The sequence below is a fragment of the Dermacentor silvarum genome, chromosome 1 (assembly GCF_013339745.2).
Source record: "Dermacentor silvarum isolate Dsil-2018 chromosome 1, BIME_Dsil_1.4, whole genome shotgun sequence".
NCBI lineage: Eukaryota > Metazoa > Arthropoda > Arachnida > Ixodida > Ixodidae > Dermacentor > Dermacentor silvarum.
The window spans coordinates 344,156,367-344,181,849 of record NC_051154.1 but is presented as its reverse complement, the minus strand read 5'-3'; the positions used below and the strand labels follow the sequence as shown (position 1 = coordinate 344,181,849).

The following is a 25,483-nucleotide window of genomic DNA, read 5'->3' as shown; positions in this document are numbered from 1 at the left end:
GCAGCGTTGAGGGGTCTCTTTCTTCTAAGCTTTTGCTCTATGGCGGGATCGGAGAAATGCCGGTCAGAGGCACCGCCGCATGATTTGGCGCACTGCTGAGGGTATTGTCGGTGTGCCATATGTTCGAATTAACCGTTGCAAATGCTTTCTTGTTCGAATTACCGGGCATTTTCGCCCATAGGAATACACATAACTTTGACGGGACCACAGCGTCAGTTCGAATTAAGTGTGTTCCTTCGAATTAACGAGATTCGACTGTATAAGTCACTGCTGTCTCAGACAAAGCACGCTTTTTTAAAGCAGTTTCACACCATAGAAATGCTTACTTTGGACCACGCACCAAAGATAAACTGCACGGCCATCAATAGATTGATCTTCAAGTCTGGTTGCGGCCTGCTTGTCCGTGTAGTCATGTCCATCATCAAAACTAACTTGTTATGCGGCGACGATACATGACCTTAAAATTGGCGATCATGCCGGCTTCGATAGGCTGCAAGCCTGCTGTCGTGTTCGGTGGCAGGAAAAAAGCTTCCACACTAGAGAGCTTAGGCATGGAGTGGTGCGCACTACAATTATCTAGGATGAACGCCACCTTCCTCTTAGATCACTCGATACGTTGATCTAACTCCAAGATCCACTCATGTAAAAGTTCTTGCGTCATCCATGCTTTGTGGTTGTGAAGGTAGCATACCAGTAACCTGGCAGCTACCATGGAAGCAGTGGGGATTTTTAAAATTCCCAATGACAAATGCAGGGCACTTGTCACTCACGTCCATGTTGGTGCACAAAAACACAGTGAGGCGGAGCTTGCTGTTTTTGCTGTGCTTACACATGTCTCCTTTGAGTGCATGTGTCTTGGATGGCAACATCTGGAAAAACAGTCCTATTTCGTCGCCATTATATACGTCGGTGTCAACGTACCTAGTTGTCGAGGATGCGGGGCAGTGTTTCCTCCACTCACTTCTGCTTCGCCTCATTGTCAAGCGAAGCCCCTCGCTGGTGGCTTTGTAAACAATGCCATGCCTCTCTTTGAAGGGCTATACCTAAAGCCCCTCTGTGTCTAAAAGTAGCGCCAACCACTTCCCTCCTCCGTTCCACGGTACCGCTTGGCGCAGCCAGCGCGATCTCTACAGTGGTGCCGCCCATGTCGACCCTGCCGCAGCAGACGACGGCTAACACGCTACCAGAGGAAATCCACGGAAAGCTTCGTTCGAGCCCTGCGGAGCAGTTTTTGAGGCGAGATTTTGCTTCGTCAGTGAGTAATTGGCCTTAATAATGCTGTTTTGGAAGCGACAATGCGAGACGGCCCATTAGCAAGTGTGCAGCTAGCTTTTGCGCTCGCCGGATGGTAAACAAAAAAAAGCACTTTGCCCTCACCTTGTCGGTTGCGGCAACTGAAGGCGCAGCAGCCCGCCATCACAAGGAAGTTCTTGTCCTCAACACGTTTGATCCATTTGCGTGCACAGCACTTCGTCGCACAGGTCCGAGAATAGCGGTCGGAGCACGCTGGAAAGAAAAAAAATATATACAAAAGCGCAACACGTGCTTCCACATGGCACGGATGGTCAATGGGGGAGCAGAGGAGGCTGGGGCGACAGGAGGTGGCGAGGAAGAAAAGCCGGGGCGAGCGCAGTGGCGGCAAGATCTAAGAAAGGCGCTACTTTAGTAAGATTGAGGGGCTTTAGCTATACCCAGCCACCACTTGGCTGGATGTCCACATTGTTGATAAATAGGGCAAACTGCTTCGCCTTTGAGGCCAGAATTGGCCCAGTGATGGGCAAGTTCATGGCATGGGCACCGAGAAACCACTCGTAGAGGGCCTCTTCCACCTCCTTATAGGCGTTTGTGCCCATTGTCTACCGAGTAGTTTTCTTTGTCGAACTTCTCTGCCGAGCGGATGATTGTCGACACTGTTGGTTGCGGTAGTCCGTACTTCTTCACCGAGTCAACACTTTTTTTACCGTCATTGTAGTCCTTCACCATACTGCACTTCATTTCCACATCTGCTTTCTTTTCATCGGCAACGTTGTGCATTGCAATGTGGTTGTGCATTGCAATGTGGCCATGTGGTTTCTCTGCAACGTTGTGCAGAGAAACCACATGGCCAGGAACGACTGCGACACAACCAACAAAGACGAGCACGAGCGATTAATCCGTTGGCAGAACTGCACAGAATGCGGGGCCAGCAATGTCTTTATCTACAGGCCGGCGAGCTATCTGGGAGCAGCACTGTGAGAGCAGTTGGCGTGGTCCATTAGTGTTTCGAAGGGTGGCACGACATAGAGTTATGGGTGCAGCCCATTCGTGTTTGGAGGGTTGGAAGGGCGACGGGAGAGAGGCGTGCGAATCTGGCGATGCGGAGAAGGCTGTTAAGCAGGTTCTATTGCATGAGCGCACGGGGGCCATTGGGGTGGCGGGCGAGGGTGCAGCAGCTTGAATTTCTTTTTGTTTTTTCTTTTCGAGGATTTTGCATTCTATTACCTTTATGGCATGGACACCCAGAAGCCAGACTTCATCGTTATAACCGATAATGCCGCATGGGGGCATTGCAGTAAGCAGGTTATTTCACCATAGAAAACACAAAAGTTGACGCTGTAGCAGTTTCTTATTGTTATAACCGATATATTGTTGAAACCGTTGTCGTTATAAGTGGGTTCGACTGTAAGGAAAACCAAGTGTGAATAGAATCTAATATTTGTCGAATATGAATACTATTGGTATTGTAAAAATGCATTTATTTTCAGCAACCACAGGTACAAGAAGAAAAAAAAGCAAGTATATTGCACAGCAATGTATAGAAAAATTATGCTTTTACTACACTTTTGCTTAAGAGTGTCATAACTGCAGTTATTTAATGTTGTCATGAAGGAAGGATAGCTGCTCAGCATGTTCAGGGACCAGCAACACCCTTCTGCATGTGACAAGTCCTTCAGATACCAAAAAAGGCCTCTCATTGGACTCACTGTCTGGTATCAGCAGGTCGAGCCAACAGTGAGCACCATGCTTACACCACCACTCGCATTAATATTCTTTAGGCCCAAAATTTCATCATGCACATATCTTTTAACCTGTACTTGTGGCAGTGAAAATTGCTACCAGAAGCAAGGGACAATTGCTGCTGGTTGATGAGCTTATCAGTCTTTCCACAGTGCTGACTTTTTTTTTTATTAAAAAAATGATGCTACATGTTTTTTTTTATTAGTACATTAGTTCAAGTCAATAGACTTAATTTGGGAAATGAAAAAAATATGAAGGATGGCTTTTTATATTAAAAAGATTTTTGAAGTACCGCAAATTTAACACTAAATCTAAACTTGAGCATTTCACATGAATTTTTAGTGCAGCGTAGGGTAAACTTATTTGCCTCAAATTTCAACAACTTTGATGGCAACAGGCTGACAATATTTGAAAACCATGCTCCACAGAAATGGAGAAAGAATCTCAACCTTGACCAATAGTGTGCGATGTTCTGTTATTGCTATCTTTTTCTCTCCACAAAGTGGTAATGCTCTGTAATAATTAATTATAATCGATTCTGTTGAGCTGTTGAGCCATACTCTATCACTAAGCATTTTAAGAGCCGTAGCCACAACACTTTCTTTGGGAGCTAAGCAAAATGCGGCTTAGGCAAAATTCGCAAAAAGCGCTTCCGACTGACCAGGCGCTTCTATATTTTTTCCAGCGCTTCCAATTTTTCTCGCAAAACTAAAAACTAAGATTGATTTCATGTTTTTTGGCACTCAGGCAGCAAAATATATTTCTTCATTGAAATTTTATCAAAAAAAGTTGTTGCAGTTTCACCCGAAAGGCGAAGCATCAATTGCGATAGCAAATTTGTAGAGAGCTATACGGAGTAAGGATAGTAGTTTTATCAGCTGTACAAACTTGGACATGCAGCAGCACCGGCAACACACAGAACTGTTGTCGACGCCGTTGGCGTTTTGCCCGCGTTCGCACAAAACGCGCGCGGCGTTGGGGACTATTGCCGGAGCCTCTGGCTGCGGCTCGGAGGTTTTCAACGAGATCAGAACGGGACACTCGTCGATCAGTGTCGGAAGTCTTTACCACCTTCTCGCCTCACAACATTTTTATATAAATAGGCATTTTGTGCCGCAGCTAAACGTCGCCTCCCTTCCCTCCCCTCCCCATGGCCTTTCGCGTGTCTGAAGAAGTCGCGTTTGCTCTACATATATGGTGATTGTAAAGGAGGAAAGAGACGCTTGATTCTGCAGTCCTTAAGGGAGCACGGCGCAGAACTGCGCGTTTGTTCTCCGCCGTGCGTTCACTCCCCGTGAAAGCGCGCGTCCCTCGCACCCTTTCACTCGCACATACAGCGTTCGGCGCGCGGCGACAATTTCATCGCCTTTGACGTCATACGGAACCTCACGGCGACGCCGACGACAGAAATCTGCTTTGGAGTGTCCATATAATTGCTATCGCAATAAAAAGTTTCGAATATTCGCATGGTCGCTACTTTGTAGGTGTTAACAATACAAATGAAGGATAGGAATTCGGCCAGGACATACGGAACTCTTCATTACACAGCTCTTTTCATTGGGTGACTGTGCCATGTATTGTCTTTTTGAAACATCTGCACTCGCGCTTTCTTCATGAAACACTTGGTAATCATCTCTTGCACTGTCGTGCAAAGAGGCACTGTAATTCTGTGCTATTTCAGCGGGATGCAAGCATTTTAGGCTCCTCATGTGGGTTGCTGATAGCACTTGATGCTGCACAGAGAAGTTCTTTATTAGCTATTGGCAGGATTTGCTGTAGACACGAAGTACACAGTAGACTTCCACTAACTCTACCCTGGCAGGGCGTACAAAATTAGTTCAAATTATCATACCTTTGAGTTTAAGCTTTTCTTTTTTGTTGACAATGGGGGGAACCTTTTGGAAATTTTGCACATGATCAAATAATTAACTGCACTTAAATTTACAGAAATCCTTTCTTGTTCCAACTGCAGATGTTGTACTGACACAGTTCAGAAATTGGCACTGCATAGTAGCCAAGCTACCGCTAGCTAGCAGTAGCTTGGCAGCGTTATTGGTAGTGACAGCTCCATTTTCTTCTGTGTTTTTACAGCTTAATATGCTAGACCTCGACTGAACTGCTTAATCATGAGAGAAGTGTGTGATACCAGAAAATGGCAGTGATAGTGATAAGGTAATGTTGCTAATGCATAAGTGTATTTCTATGAGCTTTACATATAGCAGAACCATGCTAGACGCAGCTTCATTGCATTCACCATAATGCTGCAGAATTCCACTGTTACGAAAGTAGGTTTCTTGCTGGTGCTTCTTTTCATTCTTTTGATGTTGTTTAAGTGTTCCTATAATTTTTAAATGTTTTAAATGCTAATGCAAGCAAGCCTTGCTGCAAAGAAGCTGGCATTTCACCAGCTTCTCTAGGAGTCGATGTGGTATTTTGCCGCTGGCATTGTGCTCCGTCGAAGAACTTGCTTGTGATGGTTTAAATATCCCCGTCTCACGACTTGTCAAAGAAGTAAATGTGCAACTGTTTCCCATTTATTGCAGTCAACGGTGCGCCGAGTGTACAGCATGGAGCACCGACTCAACTTGCAGTGGGGAAAGACAGATGAAAAGGAGCTGGAAGATGCCAGGTCAGTTATGATGAACATGTCCTTGTGTATTAGTCTTATTAAAGGGGCACTCGATTCGGTTTTGCCATATTAAAGTTATATTTGCAAATTTTTCACACAGGACAATGGATGTGGAGAAGGACACACTTACAAAGCACTGTACGAAAATGCACATTCAAGCCTTTTTATAATGAAAGGGGTTATCATGAACTAATAACTATAACGAAAAAACTAATTGTAATTCTCCTTGAAATTCTCATCAAGCCCGAAAATTTCCGTTAAATGAATAAAACAAACATTTTAGCTCATAATGACATACCTGCCAACTCTTCCGAATTTTCCGTAAAATGTACGAATTTGGACCCATTTTACGATTTTACGAATGTCGGCTCAATTTTTACGAAAAAGTGGTTGTATTTGAGAAATTATTTTTTAAAATTCCTAATAAAGTCACACTGTTGCTGATGGGTGGGGGCGCCACTTACATAGGGGCGCATAGAGATGGGGGTGTGCACCGTAACCTTTATTGTTTGCAGAGTAAGGACATTTTTCACTCTGTGACGTTGCCTTCGTCATCAGGTCGTTGGACGACCTGATGACGGCCGGACATCACTGGTTGTCGTTACTCTCAACATAGAGACCCACCTGTACGTAAGTGGCGCCCCCAGAGACGACGGGGATTTCGGGTGGATGCAGCAGGCACAGTTTCTGTATCGGAGGCTGTGGCTTGTCGTCTCGCCTGTCAAAAAGCCTTCGCTAGGCTTTTTTCCCGAGTATGACCTGTTTTGTGGGCCTCACTTTTTTTTTGTGCGATGTGCTGCTGCATCGGGCGCAGTGCGACTCCGGTGTTTCGTAGCCGTAGTGGCTGTGAAGTGTGATGGCATGCTCGTAGCCTCGTCACTACTAGACTCTATCAGTACTTCCAAGTGTGTTTGTGAAGTCGTACTCCTCTGCAGAATTCCCGTGCGCACCCCCCCCCCCCCCCCCCGGTCGCGAGTTTATGAATGTGACAGTATTGAGGTTGGCAGGTATGTAATGAAGTTTTGCTGATTATTTCACATCGATTAGGCCGAAATCTGGTAGCACGTAGTGATGCTAGTCACTGATCTGGTGGAGCAGTTCAGTACTTCCGTGGGGTGTCTGCTACCTGGCAATGCACCAAACTGGCTGTGCTGCCAAGTAGATGGCCATGCCTGCGCTCAGTCTAGCCTACACTCGACTGCTGCTGCTCGCCACCACACTCCGTCACCGCACTCTGCCAACTCCCACACTCTCCTGTACTTTGTAAGCACGTAACATGCTGCACCTTGGTTGGGGTTTGTGCACTATTACGCCAGAACAAAACGTGAAGTGTTTTGTTCCGGCATAATAATGCATGACCCTCATCAAAACACGACCTGAATATGACTCTCAACAAAATGCAGTGGAGTGCATGGGTTGCAGTACCAAGAGGAAGGACACTTTGGTACATGCTGTGCCGTCCAAAACGCAGCTGCATTAAACTGCGGCACACGCACACTTGAGGATCATTTTACGTCCTTAGGCTCTATTTTATAGTGATCAATTTTGTGTTCCATTCTTTTTGCCCTTAGTCATTGACTCAGCCGTTGATGCCGAGATCAGCCACATGGCACGATGAATAATGGAAAATGAAATGGCACTGTTACAAGCTAAGAGCTCTGCTTTCATGTTCTTGATGATCACTTGGCTTATCAATGTTTCGTGAATGTCCCTGGGTGAGTACTGCAAGTCTCTGGTGCGCTTACTGATTTCGTGCTACGCTTGTTGCTGGACACCAGCGTATTGAAAAGCCTTTTTGTTGTTTACGGGTATCTACTAATGTACGGTGATGATGGTTGCACGAAATCAGAGGCTTGCAGCGCTCCACAGGCACCCTCATAAAATGCTGGTAATACCTGTTACACTGCTACTTTTGCGTGTACTACAACGGTGAACGTGGATTACCTTTGACAGCTGCATTAAAGAAAGCAGTCATCTTGCTGACGAAGACACAGCAGAAAGCAACTTTCTGCAGCCCTTTAGCGGTGCACTAGGTTTTTAATCCGAGCTAGTTAGTAAGATAGCATCTGTAAAGGGGACAGCGCAAAACGCTGGACAAGGGATCACTTTTAGTGTTATGCTCCAAGCTTTTGCATCAGCCTAGGCTTACCCTAGTGGTAAATCACTGCAACCCTCCCATCCGTGTGGGCAATGTTAACCCCGAAGGTGGAAAACCATTATAATGAAGTGTAATGGATATAATGATACAGTCAACTTCCGTTCGAGCCTGACGGGACCAACAAAACTGGTCGAATTATCCGGCAGGTCGAAATAAACAAAAGGCAGAAAAAAAAAATGCTGATACACTGTTGATTCACTTAACAATATTTGCCTTTAAAGTTAGCTTTGCCGCAATGGAGCGGTGTTATTCGGTGGAGCATATCAAGCAAAGAACGGTGCCACTGTTATGGGACATAGCATGTGTTCATTAAGAGGAAGCTTTAGCTCTAGCCCCATTCCGATGCCACCTATTCAAATGTATGTAAAATGCAAAAACACTTTTCTTAAAAAACTACACAGCCGATTTTTATAGAATTTGTTGCATTCGAGAGGGGAAGTTAAGTTCTAGTGACTGTTGGAAGCAGAATTTTGATTTAAGGCCCGAGTCTCTTAAAAGGAATTTTTTTAATTGGTAGGTCCGAAAAAAATAAAAGGACGTAGTTTAAAAATTCGTAGCTCTGCACCAAGAACAGATATCGCAGTTCTATAAACAGCATCGGTTAGAGCATCCAAAGCGAACATATTTGATGTACCAATTTATATCTTACGTGAATTTGTTACATTTTTTACATGGTTTATGTCTCTACTCAGATAGTCATTTATGTAAGAGCCATGTATAATACATCAATTTTGGCCGCTTTAGATGTACTATGGATGCATTTACAGAATTTTTTTATCGTTAGTCATTACTGAGTTGCCGAGATGTAAACTCGTTATCTTAGTTTTCAGAAAATTTGCAATTTTCACCAATTTTTTAAAAATTGATGGCCTGAATCAAAAATTTGCTACCAGCAGTCGCTAGGTCTTATTTTTTTCTTTTAAATGCAGCAAACCAAATTCAAATTCAAACCAAAATCAAATTTGGTGTAGTAGTTGCCGAGAAAATTGATTTCTCCTTTCTCATGTATTCAGATAGGAGCCCCCGAGCTAAAGCTTATTCTTAATTTACACAAGCACACATGCCATCTCCGGTCCCAGTACAAGCACTGAGAGGCCTAATAAGTTTACTGGCAGGCCTTCAGAGCTTTAGGTAGACCCCCGCTCTTTTGTTGGCTTTAAACATCCCCTCAACTTTCCGAGTTATTTTCATCTTACTGCCTTCCTTTTTGCTAGTTTTCCCAAAGCACAGATGGTTTTTCTCTGCTTCTCGGTGCAAAGAGCGTGCACGCGCATATAATTAAGGAACACGTGCTAGGCCCGCCCCGTTACCAATCTCGTATACGAGACACACATGGCAGGCGAGAAGAGGGCTTAAATTGCCACAGCAACGTCAGAAACAGCTCTGAATGCCTGCCAGTATGCTTATTAGGCGTCTAGGTGCTTGTACTGGGACTGCAGGCGGCATAAGTCTACCTGTATAATTAAAATTGTGTACTACGTCCTGTGACAGTAACCCCTTTCTATTCTTGGCATGCTACACTGCATAACACGGCTGTATTGCAGCAAAGCTGACTAGCGAAGTTCGAATTATTTGGGGAAGGTCAATTTTGAGATCGAAATAACTGGTGTTTGAGCCCATAGAAATGTATGGGCACCAGTCGGGACCTTTGGTTGGGATCAGACTAACCGAAAGAATGAATTAACCAGAGTCAAGCTAATAGAAGTCTACTGCAGTGAGGTTTTACCATAGAGTAACATTGTATGGCGCTCGAGGATTGGTATAGTGTACAATTAGAAATATAGAATCCTGATGAATTCCAACTGCTTTCTATTTCACACGCTGACCCTACAACTCGAAGAGCTGTAGTGTAGGAGTTTGTAAGAGTGGCTTGTTGGGCTAGTTGGTACATGGTACTTGGTAAGGTTAGGCCGGCAAACGGAAACGATAAGTAGAAAGAATTGGTGAGGTGAGTCGCAGAGAAAGGAACAGGAAAGGTGTGCTGGCAAACGGAAACAATAACTAGAAAGCATTGTGAGGTGAGACGCAGAGAAAGGAACAGGAAGGGTGCTCCAGCACCCTTCCTGTTCCTTTCTCTGTGTCTTGCCTCACAATTCTTTCTAGTTACTGTTTCCGTTCGCCGACATACCCTTACCAAATAGGAGTTTGTGTCATACAGAAGACTTAAGATTAAAGGGGGACATGGCTAATGTAAATTGGCTAATGGCAAATGCCAGGCCAGTGTTGTTATGTATGTAAGTGCTCATAACAGTTCTTGTCACAGGTTGTCCCGTGTCAGCCTGAATGCTGAAGGCCCAGCTGGCCCCAATGTTTTGTGCAATGTGAGTACCCTGGAGCCAACTTGAAGCAGTTCCAGCTGTGCTGCTTGTTTTTTGCATGCATTTCCCATGCTGTGGAAATTTTATGACCCCGACAGATGTAAATGCAGTGTAACCATTGACCAGTCTCTCATCCAAAGAAAAATGTGTGCAAAAGACATTTATTGTGGGTCTGTGAATATTAAAATTTTTATATATAAAACTACTATTATTATTATCATCATTATTATTGATATGCAAAGATGAAGTCCAAGCAGGTAGGTTACAATGAAGCTCAAAGAAGCAAAATACAGTCACTTAACATTCAACTTATGCAATGAGTCAAGCGGGATCGCAAATACTGAAGCTCCTCGCCAAGCAGCCAGCATTCTTCTTTGCCAAGTTCACTTAAGTCAATGTTAAAGACTAAAATATGTGATGCCAGGGACTTTTATTACAACAAATACACTAGCTACACTCATGAAAGCTACCCAAGCAAATTTTTGTAAAACTGTTAATGCTGCATCCCCAATCTCATCAACATTCATTATTAATGACCAACCCTCTTCTGTTCCTTCTATATCAAAAGCATTTAATAACTATTTCAAGTCAGTTTTTCGTACTGATGACTGTACGAGTCCAAGCATCAGTGCTTGGACTAGTAACATCAGCCAGAAAGTTAATTGATCACTTGCTCAGCCCTAATAAAAATTATTTTAAAAATAAAGGCAGTCTTTCTGCAGTGTCTTGAGTGAGCACACCCCTAGCATTTAGGCAACAATGACGTCTGCTGCTCATGCATTCAATCGAGGTGAGCTTTCTGCTAGATGTTAAACTGTGATATATTTTAATTAATGTTGTGTGATTAAATATTTTCCTACCCAATAAATGTTCTACCTTGCACTATAATCAGAACTGTGAGATAGATTTCTTTTTTTCCTTTTTTTTTATTGCATCTCTTAAAGGGGCCCTGAAACACTTTTTGAACATAGTAAGAAAACAGCCAATCTGTCGTGGAGGCTGCTGTGAACATGTGAGCCAGATATTACTGCACTGCATGCAGCAGGGAATTTACAACCTTGTGTCAAAAACAGCGATCGCTTGCTCTCGCTTCTGCAATGCCGTCATGCAGCGTCATCGAAAGGAGCTGGCTCAGCAACGCTATTGTCTGATTTTGCGATCACGAGAGTATTCTCAGAAATACATAATTGCTAATTTTGAGTTTAATAAATGAAAAATATATACGTCTGCGATCTCAAAAAGACAGAAAAGTCATTTCACCTTTGCACTTCGTGTAGCTCGTAGCTGTGTCAGCTGTGCATGGCCTCCAAGATAGCAGCGGCGTGATGCGTGGTGTAGTCTGCCGCGGCACTCAAATTTTGGCCGGGGCTTTGCCCTCTTGGCTTCTCCACTGTGTAGCTTCCAGCGTACAAGCAGAGATGAAACGAAAGAGAAAGCCGGGTATCGGTGCGATAACTCCTTTTATAGTTGAAGGATTTGAAAAATTTTTGTGGCATGAGATTCACAAGACAATGTCCTTTAATAGCGAGGCTATTCTATGATTACTTAGAAATGGGTTTCAGGGCCCCTTTAAGAGGCCACTGTCCAGGTCCCATAAGAAATTTTGTTTATACACTAAGTTGTGCATAGACTCCGGAGTGTTTTACCGCAAGAATTTATTAAATTGGTTCAATATTCGAGAGTTTTAGTGTGTCCATAATTGTGAACATCGTGAACACTATTACGCTGCTGCCAAAAATTTACACCAGAAGCGAAGTAGAACAAACTTCTTTAGTGCAATATTAGCTCTCTGTTTGTCTCTGCGCCACCATGTGGCTGCGCCATGCAGGCCACTCACGTTTGCACCTCTGCCCGTCCAACAAAATGCCCAGTCCACCTGCATTTAGCAGAATGTCTGACACTCTAAAACTCTCCCTTAAAGGAGATGGGAGAAATCCAAAGGTCTCATTGCCGTGGTGCCATGAGGTGGGCTTCACTGCAAGATCAACACACTCTGCCTTTGCCTCGGCTTGCATCCGCTGATGACATTCCTTCTCTGCGTTCTCCCATACTGGAATCTAAGGAGCACGTCACGTTTGCATCACAAGCCCCCACATCCCTTCTTTTTCTTCAGTTTCATTTTTGCTGCGCAATATACTTCCGCGGGCGGTTTTGCGCGTGCGGCGTTAGATGATTCACCAAAGTCACGTGCCATAATCTGTCACGTGCCACATTGCAGGCACTGCATCTGATGCAGAGGCATTTTATGTGTGGGATGTTAATTATCTGGCAGGGCTACATGGGGTTTCATTTTAAGTTTCAGCTGTTTTTTTACACCATGCAGTGGTTTGATACTTTGTAGACACAATTGTAAGTGCGTGATCTACTCGCCATGCTTGCCTCTTTGCAATACTCAAACCCTGTGAGGGGCTCTTTAAGGGAGTACACCGTTCTTAAAACTCTCTTCTTGTGTGTCTTTTATCAATTTGTGGCATGGCCTCTGCATGGGGCAGCATCAGCTGTCCTTCGTCATGTTATGACACCATTGTGTATGCACCTGTGTGTATGCAGGCAATTTGTAATACAGTGAAATCTTGATATAACGAACTTCAGGGGACCGCGGTAAATGGTTCGTTATTCTGAAAAGTGGTTATACAGTCCAGTAGCACACCCATGATCTCTGCCAGGGGGGGGTTGACAGTTTGCCAATACCATCTAAACCAACGTTTATAGAACCTGCTGAAGTTCTATAAACGTTGATCTAAACAGCACTACTTTCGATTTCTTCACGGGAAATTGTAAAAAAAATTCGCTTTTTGCGAGTGTGCAGACGATTGCGCGTCTTACATCTTAGTTGCAGTACTCAAATGCGTAAGGAAAGAAAAGGGGTTAAACAAAAGGGGGGGTTAAGTCGGCCTCAGGGGGGGGGGGGGGTTACAACCCCCGAATCCCCCCCGTCGGTGCGCCACTGATACAGTCGAATCTCGTTAATTCGAACACGCTTAATTCGAACTGCTGGTTTATTCGAACTGACGCTGTGGTCCCGTCAAAGTTATGTGTATTTCAATAAGCGAAAGCACTCGGTAATTCGAATGCAAATGCATTTGCGACGGTTAATTCGAACATACCGCGGACCGACAATACTCTCAGCAGCGCGCCAAATAACGCGGTGGCGCCTCCGACCAGCATTACTCCGACACCGCCATAGAGCAAAAGCTTAGGAGAGACCCCTTAATGCAGCAACGGAGGCCCAGTCCGGCCAACGAAACTGCCTACACCGGCAAATGCTCGTCTCCCGATAACGACAGACAGTGAAACTTCAGGGAGCGGGTTAAGCTGGCGCCGGGCCGGCTGGACCGGCGGCGCCAGCACCCACGCTGGCAAACACTCGCTTCCCGATAACGGCAGAAAACGAAACTTCAAGGAGCGGGCTAATCTGCATTGGCCGGCTGTACCGGCGGCGCCGGCACAGTGGTGGACACGCACGGATACAGTCGAAGGGGAGGGAGCTGAGATAGAGGGCGAGGGGAGCCACTGAAGCCACTGTCACCGAAGCGGCGGAGTTGCCGAGGCCAAATCCTCTTCCCTGCCGCCCTCCTCCCTCACCTTCGACAATCTCCGCGCGCGCGCGCCCGTCGCTGTTCGGCGCCGTCTGCACCTTGAAGTAGTTTCGTTTGCTGCCGTTATCGGGAACCAAGCGTTGCCTGGCGTGGACGGTTGCGTGCCGCGAAATTTCACGACTCGCACCGTTCGTTCATCTTGCTATGGTGCTTGAATACTTCAAAAATACGTCCTTCCATTAATTCGAACTTCTTTTAATTCGAACAAATTTTTGGGCCCCTTCGAGTTCGAATTATCGAGATTCGACTGTACTGAGACGTTAACATGACAGGGAAACTAAATAACGATCGTTATTCTGAAAAGTTCAGTATTCTGAAGTTCGTAGGTACTGAAACATTTTGCATTGAAACTTTTAGCAGGGGATTTCTGAAAAGTTCATTAATCTGAAAAGTTTGTTAATGTGGTGTTCATAGTAACGAGATTTTACTGTAGTTGCTACAGGCAAATGATAAAGTTGCATTGAACAGAGGTAGCATGGGCCTGTGGGCAGTTAGTAGACCTCTGAACCTCTTTTTATCGAAGTGGACAAATGCATTTGAAGTTAAAATAGACTATTTCAGAAATAATTTGCCGCATTGTGGATTTGAACGTAGACGGCACTACTTCCAATTTTGGCGCCTACGATGGGCCAAATGTAAGCCAACCGCAGTTGTCCTCAGCAAGCCGCAGTTTGCTTAGCCAGTGGACTTGTCATCGCACCCCGCGGCTGTCGCGGTATCTATGCTACGTAGCAGACCACAGCTACATGCAGCTGTAGTGCGTATGCGCAGCAGCGTTTGCTTTGTGCACGACAGAGCTTGAGTGTGTGGTCGTGCTGAAATGCTCTAATCTGACCATGTTACGTGGTACGGACCGGCTTTGTCCTTTACCAGCTTGACTGACGAATAGTAGCCACATCCAACTTGCACATTTGTGAAGCGTTATCTATTATAACCAGAAGTGGCCAGAAGTGAGCGCGCTCTAACAAGTGTGCGTGTGATCTGTCCTTAGGTTTCGCCTGGTTCGAGGCTAGTTGAGTGTTCAAAGCTAGTCGAAATTAGCGGGTCCCAACTTCTACAACACTAATAAGCAGGGTATCCAAAGGTGAATTCTTACGCGGGCGGCAAAGTGGGAGCAGATTATAGTCTGCTTCTTATGGAAGTACGTAATTACAGTAGAACCTCGCTGATACGTTCCCGCTTAATACGATTTCCCGGCTCCTACGTTCGCAATCGCGAAAAATAAAACTCCATTGAGGAATGTGTTAATACGTTCCGGTTAATACGTTCCCGGAAAATACGATTATTCGGCAGCAACGTTCAGCATTGCAGCAAACTGCGGTTGTATGATACGTTCTGCAGCGAAAAATTATCATTCAGGTGTGCAAAAAGGCCGCTCTCATGTGCTTGTGAAGCGCTAAGTGGCAGATAGCCCCCGCTCGACTTCTCTGCAGTGCTCAACCCCCCCTTCCGCGACTTCTCTGCATTGCTCGTTCGCCCGAAGTGAGGAAGCGTGGCAGCAGCGGCCAGCGAATTGACCTTTGCACTACCTCGCTTCAACGCGAACTACTAAGCGGCGAAAACAGGGGGACGCTGCGCGCGCGCGGCGCTACGATTCGTCGAGATTGTAGCTACCGTATCGTAGCAGAGGCAGTGGCGGACGAGGCGTCTGAAGACTGCAGCGAGAACGAAGGCTTGCGCCCACCGGCTACCTTCGCCGAAGCCCTTGCTGGCCTGGAAGCCTTACAAAGCTTCTTTCGCACGAAAGACGGAAATGCGGACAAGCGCCTGCAATGTGCGCAAAAGCAGTTGTTCCTGTCCAAATGTGTGACGCACCAGCAGAAAATACAGTCGAATCTCGATAATTTGAACTCGAAGGGGCCCGAAAATTTGTTCGAATTAAAAGGACTGATTTGTGCACCATAGCGCCACGTACGAACGGTGCGAGTCGTGAAATATCGCGGCGCGCAAGCACATAGCGAGCGAGGACCCTGAAACTGCCCACGCCGGCCAACGCTCGCAGCCCGATAGCGCCTCTTGCTCTTCACAACCACAATCGCTCTCTCTCTCTCGCAGCCGATAACGGCAGTGAACGAAACTTCAGGGAGCGGGCCACGCCGGCACGGCGACGCGCGCGCACGGTGACCGTCGAAGGTGTGGGAGGAGGGCGGCAGGAAAGCGCATTTGGCCTCGGCAACCCCATCGCTTCGGTGGCTCCCCTCGCTCTCCCTCTCAACTCCCTCGTAGCTCCCTCACCTTCGACTGTCTCCGTGTGCGATTGCGCTCAATCTCGCACACGCGAAGGAGAAAGGGTGGGGTGCGCGAGAGGCACTGGAGAAGGGGGGGGGGGGAGTTATACTGCGGCGGCGGCTGCGCGGGCCGTATCGTGAAAGCGATCTGCGACCCGCAAAAAGTGCACACCCGCAGGTCGTTGTACTCTAGCATCAACTGGGACTGTATTCTGAAACGATCCACTTCGGCGATCATACGTTCAGTAAATCAACCTACTGCTTACCCGTGACGTCATCAGCATGCACTATCAACATGCGCTCTCGAACGCTTCACAACACACGAAAGAACGCACCAGGCGAGTGCAGAGTGGCTGGAGTGTGCTGTTTTCGAGTGTACCAGCCACAGTACGACGCAGACACGTTCGTTTATTCATGGGAGCACCTAACGACACCGTGACACCAAATTGACGTAGACCGGAACTGATAGATGATGCTATTTATTTTCCGGTTTCGCTAAAACAGCCAATCAACGCGGGCCGTTGGCAGAGGCGTGACCAAGGCAATAGTATCGCCAAAGTGGATCATTTCAGCATGCGTATCTTGAAAGCGATCTGCGTTGGGGGCAGAGTCTAGGCAGTGTAGGTGCGTCGGCGGCTCATAAGTTTGTGTATACTGGTATTCTCGGCGCTCAGTTTGCGTTGAGGCGATAGACAGCACGAAGGTCACTTCGCTTGCTGCTGCTGCCGCGTTTCCTCACGCCAGCGTTTTGACAGTGAGTGTCTGCGCTCATCGAGTGTGATGTGTTAAAGTTTGCCTGTGTGCGCTGACACCATGCTTGTTAATATAGTTAATAAGCGAATGTTTACAAGTTTATAAGAATGATAAAGCTATACTATCCTTACTTTGTATAGTTGTCTACTAATTTGATATTGCAATCGATGCTTCGGCTTTCGGGCGGAACTACCACTTTTTTTTCAAACGTAAGAATTCGAACAAAATTGTGTGCAGTTCACCACTACTCTCATTTCTTAGTTTTTTATGTTTCTCGGCTCTTGCGTTTCGCGGCTCTCGCATTTTTTTTTTACGTTCCTGTGAAAAACGTATCAGCGGGGTTCTACTGTAGTACCTTATCATGTTGTTTTATGGTGATATCACATTACAAGAACAGTTATCATTGATTTCCCAGCTGAGAGCACTAAAGGGGCACTTGTGGCAAACATTGAATTAACCTATAGTGTCACAATGTCACAACGTTTGTTTTATTCCTAGAAATTACTTTGTTGCCAAGTGTATTGAGGCTATAAGGGCTGCACAGTTCTTCTGCTGTTCAAATATTTGTGATGACCATGATCTCCAAATTAGCTATGCTAGGGATCTTGGAGGTCATGTTCTGCTGGGCACTTTTGCCTGCTTTGAGTCGGGTGTCTGTACGGAGGGGTGCCACAAGTGTAAAAACAGAAAGCATAAGCAGCACGCTGTCGAGAAGCACTAGTGAGTTTTTCTATAGGAAAATTTAATTAACTTGGCCAATCTGCATTTTTCATGTTGAAATGCGAAGTTATTTATTTTATTGTATGTGGTTCACTACATTTCACTAATAGTACACTAATAGTACAGTATGTTATTGTCATTGTGGGCTGGTAGTGTATATTTACAGTGACAACACTATTCCCATCCTACATTTACATTACTTTCTCATTCATGAAAGATCTGTTCTTGGGCACTGATGAATGCTAATCTGTTAAGCTTCACTTAATATTTCTCTATAGTGTGCCTTAAAGGAAGGTGCCCTTTAGTGCAACACAGTTGGAAGCAACTCCATGTTGCTAGTTGTTGCTCCATGTTGACTGAACCGAAATTCTTCATGTAATGCGGAGGATGTGGTTTCAGTCCCCACCTGCAGCATCGGGCAAGTTTCTGAAGTAGGCGAAATCTGCAACAGCAGATTATCTGGTAAAGTCACTGTGATCTATAAACAATGTATTGCTTGTCAGTCTCTGCTGTTCCAAGTTGGCTGCTGCTGGTGTGTTGTGTCTAAAGGTAAAATATTGTTAATGAGGTGCTTATGTATCCCTCAAAAGGTGCGTACTTCGAGCAAATTTATAGAACCCCCCTCCCTCCTTGGTGTTGTGTCCAAGGATTGTGCGAATTTTAATGTTCATAGGTTGGCAGATATGTAGTTATTTCTACATTTAATTAAACAACAATTAAGTTACCCTCTTCTTTATCTGGCTTCATTGTCTGCCACTTTGTATGGTTATCCATGTGATATTGTGTTCCACCACCGTGTAGTTGGTGCTGTTGTTATGCGGTGTCATTCCTACTGGTAATCCCACATGGTATTTTTCCTCTAGATTAAGTCCCAGCCATGGTGGCTGCATTCCGATAGGGCCAGAATATAAATACAATCACATACCACTCTTTGGGTTCCCATTAAGGGATCCCCGGGGGTCAAAATTAATTTGGAGTCCTCCGGCTGTATAGGGTCTCTCAGAGCCCCTGTGTTGCTATGGGGTGTTAAACCCCATCGCTGAATTGTATGTTGTGGTTTTGACAGGGTGGATGGACGAACCTACCTGCTCTGCTCGAGTCGTGGTCGTCGATGCATGCCGCGCTGAAGCAGGCCCAGTCATCGCCGGGACTGCCTCTGCGGCCGTGGAGCGAATGCAGGGAGGCACTTCCGTCACTGCTCAGCATCCAGGACAGCAGGCCACGAGAGTTCGGTAATGCAGCCAAACACATTTCACGTTACGATTGTCACTATTGTTTTCTGCATCGTGAAAGAGTGTGTTAAAGATAAAATACTCTGTGGCTTTTCAGGACTCGCCCTCAACTGTTTTATGTATCCACTCATTTTTGCACACTGCCTGTTAGCGATGTGCTTAGACTTTGAGCATAGCCATCAACCAGCACAAAATAAACAACATTCTAGTTTGTCTGTTGACCTAATCATTTGATATTTTTCAGGAACAGGAGTCAGTGCAGTGTTGTGTTCTTGGGTTAAGTTAGAAAAAAGGAAATGGAGAAAGAGAAAATGTCATTGCACAAAGGCAGAGAATGCACCTGGATTGTAAGACATGAAGAAGATGTGGAGAAGACGTGAAGAGCACAGTGCAGTCAAAATTACCATTTTAATTACAGCTATGTTTTCAGAGGGAAGGTTGGCTCCTGTGTTAATGTTGCACAAAGCTGCAAAGGAATTCAGGTGGATGCCGAAATTCTCTCTGATGAACCTGCCTCCACTGTGCGGGTTTCCATGTAAACCATTTCACTATAACTACTTCTACAAAATTGATTTTCTGAGGTGCGAGATGCACACTGATCTCAAAATGCAGGCCAGAAGTGACCGTCTAGTCCAGCTCCATCGGTGCTGTTGTTGATCAGCACCGTGTGATGAATAATTGTGGCAATAGGGCAGTGTTGACTGCTATGACCAGACCACCTTTCCTCCTTCACAACACTGAAGTGGTGTAGAGGTAGTGAGTTCGATATGGCATTCTATGCGGCCAGTGGGTTCTGAAACATAGCAGCACACTGAGCTGTGACGTGAGACTGAGAAAAAGCTGTGTAGAACCCAAATGCTGGGCATGCAACACGTGCAGGCTTGTCGCTATTTAATGACAGATTGCCGATTTTTAAGGGGAGATGCGTCTCAAAAATCTATTGTATAAAGTTTAATCTCCTATTATCAAATGTGTTTTTAGTTTATCAATACCTTATTTAGTTATGTTCCTGTGCCCCCTGGTAAAAAAAGTGGTAAATGTATGGTCTCTTGCATAAATTTGAGGCTTCGTATCATGACTAAGCGTGTTATAAAATCGCCAACATTGTTCCACATAAGGCACAGATTGCAAGGTAGCTGAAAAATTAGTTTGTTTCGCTTCATTACCTAAAGACAAAAATGTTAATCTCAATTGCCATTTTAAGAACAATACTTTTTCCACTTTCAGGGGGCACAGAAAAATAACTCAGTAAGATTTTGATAAGCTAAAAGCATATTTAAAAAATGGGAGATTAAACTCTACACAGTACATAAATTTTATCCAGTTAGCTTTATTATTAATGAGAACAGATTTCTGATTTCATTTTTTTTTTAATGAATGCCTGCAATAGCTTAAGTAAACTTGGAACCTCACCAGAATGTAGAAACTTAGCTGCACATTGCTCAAGGTATGCTTGCAAACTGTGATTTGACAGTCTGATTGTTCTTGTCATGCAGAATGTGCTGGAAGTTTTCAAAAATATGAAAGCTTCCCACATAGCTTCACGGTTACATGGGAAGTGTTCAACTTGTTGTCTGTGGCATTAGTTGGAATGAAATGGAGCTTTAAAAGAAAAATGGAGAAGACATACATGCAAGCTTGACCTAGCTAAAAAAACACCCGTAACCATGTTCAGCCTGTTTATTCTAGCTATATTTGTTAATTTCCAGCATTGTGATTGAACAGTTGCTAGTCTGCGCTTGTGTGTATTGCATCTCAGTTCTTCACATCCTTTTTTAGCTTCGTAGAGCAATGCAGTGTCCCACTATGGCACTGAGCTGCTGGAACCATGAATGAGTTAAAGGGTGTTTCACATAAAAAGAAAAAAAATTAATAGAGGTGAGTCCGATGCTTAGGGCATGCAAAGGCTGCCAATATGGTGACTCAATCGGAAAAGGCACAATGGGGATCACAGGGTTGTCCTCTCCTTGGGGAAACGCCCCATTGTTCAAAGCAAGTTTAGTATTTCTTATAGGAAGAAAATTGCCAATATAAGAGCCTTGGATGGCTTCTGCTGTAATGTATGTTTGGCACAGCGATGCTCATTCAATGAAACATTATTCCTTTATTTGTCGATGCTGAGACTGATTTCTCACTGACATGAACTCATTGCTGACTAAGATTGCCGCAGTAAAACATCACTATAATTAAGTTGAGTGAGTGGCCCTTATTTCGTTATATCCTTTACTTCTCTGTAACGATTGTTGGCCTTCATGGCTAACATATTCCACCAGATAAGGGGGTTCCATTTGTAACCACTGGGGAAGCCAATGCAAAAACACTGTGCCCCGCCGAAGGACCCCGAAAAGTAGTTATTTGCCACGTCTTTGTCAATGAGATGACTGCTTTTTTTAATGCAGCTATCAACGCTAATCCATCTTCGCCTTCGTTGTGCACGTGCAAGTAACAGCATAACAGATCTTACAGCATTTTGCAAGAGTGCCAGCAGAGCGTTTCAAGCTTTTGATTTCGTACGACTCCCACTGCCATACACAAGCCGCGGGTAACGTGGCTCGCGCAGGCAAGGCCTGGGCGTGACTGCCGAGATTGTGCCAGGGAGATCTCGGAGGCCAGGTCCAGCTGCGGCTGCCTGCGTGCCATGCTGCAGAGAAAGAGAGCAGTGAATGCGCTAACTTTTTTAACCGTGCAGCATGGTGCAACTCGCGCAGGCTTGCGTGTGACCCCCGAGATTGCACCGGGGATATGTCGGAGGCCACACCCAGCTGCACCTGCCTGTGCGGTGTGCAGTATAAGTGAATGCGCTAGTCTTTCACGCACCATGCCGCCATGCGTATCCGCGTAGCCTGGGGCGGCTAGCGCAGCCAGACAACCAACTCGCGAGGGAGAGAGGTCAGTGGAGAAGTGCGATGGTGAGCCGCTGCTTGTGTACAGCTACGTGCAGCGGTGAGAAAGACCAGTGTTGCTCAGTGGCGTATCCGATGTGGGGAGGCAGGAGTTTTGAACTGCCGCAGCGAACGAGTGCCGAACCCCATGGAAAGCGATGTACTCGGCGCACAACAGTCGGGTTTTTTTTTTTTGTTTTGGAGACGAATCTAGTTCGTTACATCCATTGGTAGGACAATTTCACTTCACTAAAGCAAGCATCTAAATACCATGGATCTCTATGGGAATTTCAAGGGGAATTTCATTTATTTGATTATATCCATTATTTTGGTATATCCCATTTGATTATAACGAGCTTTGAGTGTATTTTCCATGTATGAGCTTTTTGGCAAGACGGCAGGAGCAGTCACCCACAATCTACCAAGTCCGGGAGGGTTCACAAAGAAGGCTTCGCTTTAAAAAGAAGACATTGTTTTATGCTGACATTCAGTGGGGGCCATTGCATGGAATCAAGGGCTTGCCCACCCGTTTGCTCAGTGGCTATGGCATTGTACGGCTGAGCACAAGGCTGTAGGTTTGATCTCGGCCGTGGCAGCTGCATTCCGATGGGGGCAGAATGCAAAAACGCTCATGGTCCGTGCATTGAGTGCACGGTAAAGAACTCCAGGCAGTCAAAATAAATCCGGAACCCTCCGCTACAGCGTCTCTCATAACCTACTGCACAGTTTCGGTCCGCCAAACCCTACAATGTATTTTTTAATCACAGGCTTGCGGCACTCCACTCACGTACAGCTACGAGCTTTCTACAAAGTCAAGCACTCTGGCAGCATGTGCACAAGACTGAGATAAGCAGAGTTGGAAACACAAGCAGAGATAATATTTTGTAATGATCTATTTAATTTTCCATTTTTCCTATTTGTCGCTTCAAGTGCCAGTCAACAGCAGCACTTGGCTTCGTCTGACCCAGTGATGAAAGGAGAAAAAGAAAGGAAAATTGAATGGATCATTCGAAAATATAGTCTCAGAATGGTGGAAAACTTCTTGGCTGTGCACATGCAGCACTTTATCGTGGCAGGTACCGAAGCATCCTTCCTCCGTACCACAAGCCACATGCTCCGCTGTTCGCGTTTCATCCTAGTGTAATAGCATAGAACCTTCGAACAAGGCGCCGAGTGCAAGAGTTGGCGTCGTTGGCAGAGTGTAGTGTGAGGTGGCAGTGGTAGAGCTTATGCGTTATGGAGGGAAAAAAGGTCCTATCTGCTCCATCGTGTGAGTAGCCATGACTCGGCAGTTGCTGGCAGTGCAATGTGTCGGCAGACAACTTGTGCCGGCACATTACAGCCTAACCGGCTCGAGATGGTCAGTAAGTCTTCGTCTTGAACTAAAACAAAAGTTTATTAATATTCATTTGAAGGAAATTTTTGCTTCGCTGAAATGAGATTTAAATGCATGGGTTTCTATGAGAGTGCCAGGGTGAGAATGGTTGGTACTTTGTTATCTCTGTTCATATAACAAAACTCAACTTTAATACCTTCTTAGAGGTACCATTTTCATAGACTAAATCAGTGCATAACTCGTAGTCATCATGGTCCTAGCGTTATACCTTCTGCTGTACACACTAAAATAGTTTTGTATACTTTTTCTTTACTCAAGACAGTTGAACATAGTAATTTAGTATTCGCTCAAGCGCAGTAATTGCTAGCCATACAAGATAATGGTGTACCACTTTACATGCCATATTTACTCGCCAGTAGCGCACCCAGGATCTCTGCCAGGGGGGGGTTGACAGTTTGCCAATACCATTTAAAGAGCGCTAATTTCACTTTCTTCGGGGGAAATTGTCAAAAAATGCGCTTTTTGCGAGTGTGCAGACGATTGCGCGTCTTACATCTTAGTTGCAGTACTGAAATGCGTTAGGAAAGAAAAGGGGTTAAACAAAAGAGGGGGTTAAGTCAGCCTCAGGGGGGGGTTACAACCCCCGAATCACCCCCCGTCGGTGCGCCACTGTTACTCGCACAATGCTCGCACCCTCCACATTGGCTATCAAAAAAATTGATTTTTTTCTTTTTCCTCGAGTAGTCCTTGCACCCTTGAAAATTGCTCAGGTAACCGGGCACCGACCAGCAAGGGATCAGCGAAGCTTACACAGCGTCTGAATAGGTCAGACCAGAGTCATCTTATTTATCCGTTTAGTGACTAGGTTTAGCTATAGCGTCTCAAATAAAGGGCCTTTGCAGTTTCTACTTCTGTAAAACCTGTGTTCTTGTTACAAAGGTGTAAGTGCTGCTTGGAATACTTGTTTGAACTTAGAGTGGCTGGCATGAAAACCCCAATTTACAGCGACTTTGTTTTTCATTTTTCTATTTAACACCTAGAACGTGTTCTTGCAAATTTTCCCCGCATAATTGTCGCACCCTCCAACTTCACATCAATTTTTAGTGGGAAAAAAATGGGAGCATTTTGTGAAACAGTTTATTCGTGCTTCCACTTATCTGATACTTCCCAGTTCGTGCAGTACGAAATGTTAAATGCCAGTTGTTTCGCACTTCATAGTTCTGCAGTTCTGGTTAATCTTGACACATTATTTTGAATTCGTAAATCTGTTCGTACTGCATGCCTTCACATTTTGTCTGTCCTTTCCCTGCTCCTGCTGAAGCCCATGTGTGGTGCAGTATGTACAAATAAATAAATAATGCAGGCATCTAATAGTGGAAGATTAGTCTTACAGCCCTTCGTGTCTAACTAAACTATCTCACCACGTTCAGAGCATATGCGCATCTGTCCTGAAGGCAGCATCAGTCAGTGCTTGCTGCTTTCCCATTGTATGTACTTGGGCTCTAAGCGACCTTGATGTTCAGGCTAGCTATGTTTTGTATTTTGCTAGCAGATTATTGTGGTGGCGGGGAGGCATATTTGCTGAACCCTGCTCCTATGATAGAAATTTTTATCCTTACCTCCCTGCCCCCTTCATCAGTCAGTATAAGCCGGTTCATCTTGGTAACAAAAATGATGAAATCAAAGCTTAAAAAGAAAAAGCTAGGTGCTTCAAACCATAGTGGCCCTGATTATGAACAAGGAGATAACGAATTATCTCCTTGTTATAACAAAGTAAACCTTAAATTTTTCTCCCTGATAGTACCAGCATGTAATGAATGCATGCTTATAATGAATGTATAAGAAATAATGAAGGTATTTTTGTGTTGGCTACGACCTCAGTAAAATGAGGTTTGACTACTACTGACATTCTTTGTGGCGGTGGCATAGTGAAATGTGTCATGAAATCGGTCTAACTTGAAGGTGCTGTTAGCACTTGAATACTAACGAGGTGTTTCCCTATGAGTGGACAGCCCTGTACATTTATTAGAGCCGGTTGTGAAAGTCCGTCTGGCTTCTCTAATTAGCCTACTAAAAGCTAATTTGATTTTAATGTATAGTGAGCTCCATTTTCAGAGATTACAACATAATAAATCGATGAAAATATGAAAAACAGATTGCCACTGGCAGTGACTTACTATGAAAAAAAATATTGGCCAGACTTTGTAGCATATTGCACTAAGTATATCCCCATTTTACTTAGTGTGCTCAACATTCTATTGCAAATTGAACAATCTGTGAAAGAATTTATCAACTGTTATCAAATTTTTATGGGACAGCTGTGGTGTGAACAAACAAAATGTGATCTCAGCTATGTCATTCCCCATTTGGTTGATCACAGAAGGTTTCAGGATCATAAAAGCATCCCTTTTGACACGTGGTAACAGCAGAAGCCACCAAGCTTATATTTTTTCATTTTTCTTCTTACTCTTGTGTTTCTAGTCTATCGTGCAACTGACTACGATTATTTTTCTTCATGATCTTTCTTGCACATATTTTTTTATACATTTAATGTGCCATTCTGAACATTGTATTTATGTGCAACCATCTTGACTAATGTCCGCAGCAAATGTATTAAATGTCTCTGCTGCT

General features: G+C 44.8%; 1 protein-coding gene across 6 annotated transcripts in view; it reads left to right on the top strand.

The window, feature by feature from the left end:
* The window catches only part of LOC119437380 (uncharacterized), an 87,742-nt gene that overhangs the window by 42,708 nt on the left and 19,551 nt on the right, over positions 1 to 25,483 (top strand). For all 6 annotated transcript variants that reach the window (XM_049660487.1, XM_037704406.2, XM_037704409.2 and 3 more), the window contains 3 exons: positions 5,541 to 5,626; positions 10,048 to 10,105; positions 18,469 to 18,634. In XM_049660487.1, the coding sequence (XP_049516444.1) occupies positions 5,541 to 5,626; positions 10,048 to 10,105; positions 18,469 to 18,634 (310 nt within the window). The remainder of the gene's footprint in view (positions 1 to 5,540; positions 5,627 to 10,047; positions 10,106 to 18,468; positions 18,635 to 25,483) is intronic.